This window comes from Eremomyces bilateralis (genome assembly GCF_010015585.1).
Source record: "Eremomyces bilateralis CBS 781.70 unplaced genomic scaffold P152scaffold_4, whole genome shotgun sequence".
Lineage (NCBI taxonomy): Eukaryota > Fungi > Ascomycota > Dothideomycetes > Eremomycetales > Eremomycetaceae > Eremomyces > Eremomyces bilateralis.
This window is the reverse complement of record NW_022985070.1, coordinates 871023-875870: the sequence shown is the minus strand read 5'-3', so window position 1 is coordinate 875870 and position 4848 is coordinate 871023. Positions and strand designations below refer to the sequence as shown.

The 4848-nt window shown below is 51.2% G+C and overlaps 2 protein-coding genes across 2 annotated transcripts in view; one reads left to right on the top strand and one right to left on the bottom strand.

Moving 5' to 3' along the window:
• P152DRAFT_431215 (uncharacterized protein) overlaps nucleotides 1-695 on the top strand; it is a 3500-nt gene extending 2805 nt beyond the window's left edge. Inside the window, exon 2 of the mRNA XM_033677415.1 lies at nucleotides 13-695. Within this exon, the coding sequence (XP_033536646.1) occupies nucleotides 13-401 (389 nt within the window). The 3' untranslated portion in view covers nucleotides 402-695. The remainder of the gene's footprint in view (nucleotides 1-12) is intronic.
• Nucleotides 696-4452: 3757 nt separating this feature from the next.
• P152DRAFT_392310 (uncharacterized protein) overlaps nucleotides 4453-4848 on the bottom strand; it is a gene marked incomplete at both ends in the record, with an annotated part of 2835 nt that continues 2439 nt past the window's right edge. The window contains one exon of the mRNA XM_033676140.1: nucleotides 4453-4821. Within this exon, the coding sequence (XP_033536645.1) occupies nucleotides 4453-4821 (369 nt within the window). The remainder of the gene's footprint in view (nucleotides 4822-4848) is intronic.

The window sequence follows — 4848 nt, the reverse complement described above, 5'->3', positions numbered from 1 at the left end:
CTCTCGACGAAGACACTGAAATCGCCGTCCTCGCCGAGATCGAGCGCGAGATCTACACCGGCATGGAGGTCCTCGAGGACGCCTTCGAGGCGCTGCACGCACACGCCGAGACGGTGCGGCAGAAGCTCCGCCAGCGCGGCGCCGGGTTGGCGATGTTGGCGCAGGCGCGCCGGGGTGGGTCCGGCGGCGTCGAGGTGCGCGGTGGGACGCCGGCGAGCGGGTGGGGCGAGGGGGAGAGCGAGGGGGACGGGGGGACGGAGGTGGGGTGGTGGGAGGAGCGGAGTGAGATCTTGCCGGATGATTCAGCGAGTAATGTGAGTTTTGGGCGGAGGAAGCGGAAGGAGGCGCGGTCGGGGAGGAGGGGACGGGTAGGGTTGGTGATGGAGGCGGGGGATGAATGAGATTGATGAAAGACGTCATGGTCATGAGAGCGATTGGCATGCATTGTTTGGCGTTGGTTGGTTTTACATGCCACAGCGGTGACGGGAATGAGCTTATGAGATTCGGCATCGTGTAGGGTTACCAATGTTCCCAAGCCAGCTGTTGGCGCAACTACGCACTTCATTATCAATTTGCTCGGTATCATTAGCAAGCGTGCTTGATAGATCGCTGCCAAAGGGGGAAATCGAAGTTGGCAATCATCTCCCTATTACACTCAAATAATGAAATCCATGCCCTGGAGGTATGTTTCCACTAAACGCACCAGTTGGTTCTTTCGACGATCACTGTCCTTTGTCACCATCCATCATGGTCCAGTTTTCGCCTCTACATGGGCTGGGGGTGGACGTCCAGGTTATTGTAGCATCCATTTAGTTCACACTGAATCGACCGATACAACCCGTTAAGTCTCTTCGACTTTCCATAGGCTGGGGGGGGGCGTCCAGGATATTGTGGCATCCATTTCGTTCACACTGAATTGACTGATACACCCCCCAATCTCATGATTCGATAAGAAAGTCCTTCATTCAAGAATGTACTTTCACTCAGGCGATTTTTACCTGCCCTTATCCATCCGGTAGCTCCCAAACAACTTTTTCAAACTCTTTCTGCCTGTCTTGCAAACGGCGTGGCTAGCACGCATCGGGTGCAAACAGAACCCAATTTCCCCATGCCCATTTCGCAAACGGGTCCTTACTGAAATCAAGCATTCTCCAGGTTTCGCACCTTAAAAAGAATTCCACTATTCTATTGCCCGTCCTCTTCCTCCATCTTTCCATCTTCTTCCAACACCAGCTCTCTCCTGCATGTCCAGTCCGCTTCTTGTTTTGTCGTGGGCACTCCTCCTAGATATGGCTGACCTCGGATACATACCTAGTTCGCTTTGTCATATCCGAATATCTTTTATATTATCAAAAGTACTCCCTCCTAGTAGATGATAGGCATCCTATCCATACCGGCCCTGTTTGCCTCCTAGCATCCTAATAGAGTCGCATGCACTCCGCGTAGGCAATGCCAATATTCTATATCCACCCAGCTTTCCTCATCGCAGGTAGTTTCCCCATGTCATTGCCAAGTATACAAGTATACTCGTAGACGATGCGGTGGCCCTACACCTAGAGAAGTTTCAAGATGATCCGCCGGACTGCAGTCACTACCGGCTGGCACGCAATGCAACATCTTTCGATACACTGGTCATCGCGAAGGTAGCGGAGTTGGTTTTCAAGAAATTTGGATTGACGCCGCTCTTACAGCGCCCAAGCTACCGATAGTTATCCCAGATTCAGGGGCTGAATTTCGCATCACCCATGCACGAAATGATCTTCGAGAAGTTCTGTTAGGTTGCTGAGGATATGCTTCGGACTGCCAACGATGCGTCTCAACAACACGTTCGCATCATTGCACGCATAGTTCCCTTCAAAGTGTACTCCAAAGGAACATCTCGGTTTTGGAAGAGGTGTGTGTGTGTATGATTGATTAATCAGAAAGCTATCTAGGAGGTGGGATCTGTGGATATTGGTGATCACTTCGTGATGGAGCTAATTAGTCCCCATCAGGAAGTAATCCCCAATCCCAAGTGGATGGTTCATTTCCTACTACGTACACTCCCCCTCAAGGTAGCGCTCACGAACGAAGCGGTAATGGATCGCGATATGTTTGGATCGTGCATTGATCCAGTGGTCTTGCACTAGTGATAGAGCGGGCTCGTTATCAGTGGTCAAGGTGTGTCACCACCAGCTTGTGCTTGAGAGGTGAATTGGACTCTGCAAACCTGGGAGTCCCTGAGCGAGATCGTCGTTTTTCTCAATGTGCGTGCATGACTGGTCGCGTTAGACACCACCAAGCCATCAGACCATAAAGTTCTCATTGAGGACAAGATTGAATTTCGCGAGGCAGTCCGAAGAAACAACATAACGCAATGCGGAAGAAAATCGTAGGAAGCAAGTGTGGATATATGAAAAGGAGGCAAGATCTGCATCTTCCTTTTCCTCTAATAAGGCAGGATTCGAGATCCTAAGGTAATTATTACAACGATAAAGATGGTTTTTGGTTATCCTACCTTATAATAATAATAAGAATCAATTTAACGTACTATCTGGATCCCTTTCGGGTCTAATTATGAGCACGGTATTCTATCTGGTCTGCCGCGGGCAAAAGTTTCCCCGTAGCCCTGAGGCTGCGGGTACATAAAATCCCGCCTCCTCCCTTTAGTAGACTATCTCAAACGTTTATCATCTTTCCGTACGAGTCGGTGTTTCCGCCTACGCGGAGAGCTTATTCTGGCACATCGTGGAGGGGCTGGAACGGTTTCCAGTCCTCTATTACCTCCTTCTCAACTTCCTTGGCCACCCGGTATTGCTCTAGACCTCCCGCATCGATCAGCCACCTTGCTGCGTGACGCACCTTGTCCCTGTCATGAATATCCTCTTGAAGTTCGTTGTTCTAGCTCGTTGGAGGAGCGCGATTCTCTGGTCGGTCCGCTGCGGGCAAAATGCAAGGAGATGGTAGAGAGACTGTCGGGGGGCCCCGCATTCACACGCAGGGTGGATTCCAGGGACACCAATTTTCGCGGGCCATCCTTTAACTCCAACTACCTCAGTCCATAGTGCCATAAACGCCGAGGCCTCGTGTTTCTGAAGGCCATGAAATCGGTTAAGGCACTGGTTTTCCCACGGGTCCTTCCATGTCCTTGCTCTCCTTCCTGGTTTGGCCGCTTCGGCTTGCCATCTCTCCCTCCATTTCGCCCGATATTCATCCTGGATCACCCGGTGCGGGCCTTTTCGCTGTTGTGTCTGATATCCTCTAGCTGGTTCGGGCCGGGGGAACAGAAGTTTGTCATACTTGGTCCAGAGAGTACACATTATGGGTGAAGGTTTAGACCTGACACGGCGGGGTCGGCCTCGAGTTCGTCTCGGGGGAGCGGAGGCAGCATCCCAGACTTGCGTCAGGGCTCCCTCAATCTGGGCAGCGACCTTATGGAAGTTCGTCGATGCTGCTCTTTGAGCGGCCCGTTCTATGACGTAGAGTTCGATTGGGGAACGTCCGCCTCTCTCTCAAGCGCGGCGATTGGTGTCCGTTTGTAAGCCCCTAGGATATTTCGAAGGCACTTGTTCTGTACCTTGGCTAGGTCTTTCATTTTGCCTTCAGAGATTGGCCCCCCCTGCTGGCGGACTCCCCAGATTGGGGCGCCGTATGTCATAATGGGCCGTGTAACCGCTGTGTAGAGCAGCCTCGATTTCCGGACGGATGGTCCCCATACCGGCGAAGTTACCCTCGCCAGGGAATCGAAAGCCTTAAGTCCCCTCTGTGTTGCTCGGAGGATGTGGTCCTTCTATGAGAGGGAAGGGTCGAGCCAGACTCCCAGTACCCGGAGGGATGTAACCAATTCAGCTTGGTGTCCCTGTATCTGGATCGTAGACCGGAGATCAGCTATCGTACCTTATAAAACACAGGTAATTCGGGAGTATTTCACAGGTTATTTAACCGGGAGGCTTAGCAAGAGACCGAATGGGTGCTGGAAGCAACCATTATGTGGTGCAATTGACACATTCCTAAATTGGAATATGTCATGTAAATAGTTGTATCACCCAGAAGAACTTAACTATTTCAATGAAAGCCAAGTGTACAACTTTAATAAAGGGACCTATTCATTAGACCTGTCTCATCCAATCCATCAAATATCCAAGCGCTGTGGCCAGTCTAGAAACTACACAATTCAAGGGTTGCTAGTTTGACGAAGGATAACTTAGAGGATAGTATTCCCATAACTATCTATTTTTGCCACTCATTGTACACGATCTGCGGTACTGTACCATACTCTAACCCCCCCTGTGGAACTAAGTTTCCGAACATGGCCACAGAGACGAAATAAAGTGAGACGTGCCCAAGGTTCGGAGAAACTAAACCCATTCAGGGCTTGGTAATGAGCGCAGCAACATAAGCATTGCCACTCTCGCCACTTTCAAGAGAGTATAAAGCAATGTCGACCGCGACGGAGGTGGGCGGGGTGGAGGTCTAGTAAGATTCAAAGTCGAATGCCATGACTGTCACGCGACCAGATCTACATCCAAAAGCAACCACGCTGCTGTGAATATCAACGCAGCAGTGCCGATATTCGGAAGGAAGCCAAAGCATATTGTCCATGCCGCAGCTTATCCATTGCTGCTTCACAAATATAGCCCATGAACGGCTTGATTCGGAAGCAGCTAAATCGTGGGAGAGAATTGCGTGGTGTAGCTGTCCTCTTTCAGTCCGGAGGGATGTCCCATCATTGGAGAACGAAAGTCTCTGAACAACAGCGTCTATAGGCAGCGTTTGCAGGGCCGCTCCCGATCCGGCATCCCACAGCTTGATCGTCTTATCGCTCGACGCCGACGCTACCACCTTGCCGTCCGGCGAGAAGGCCACGGC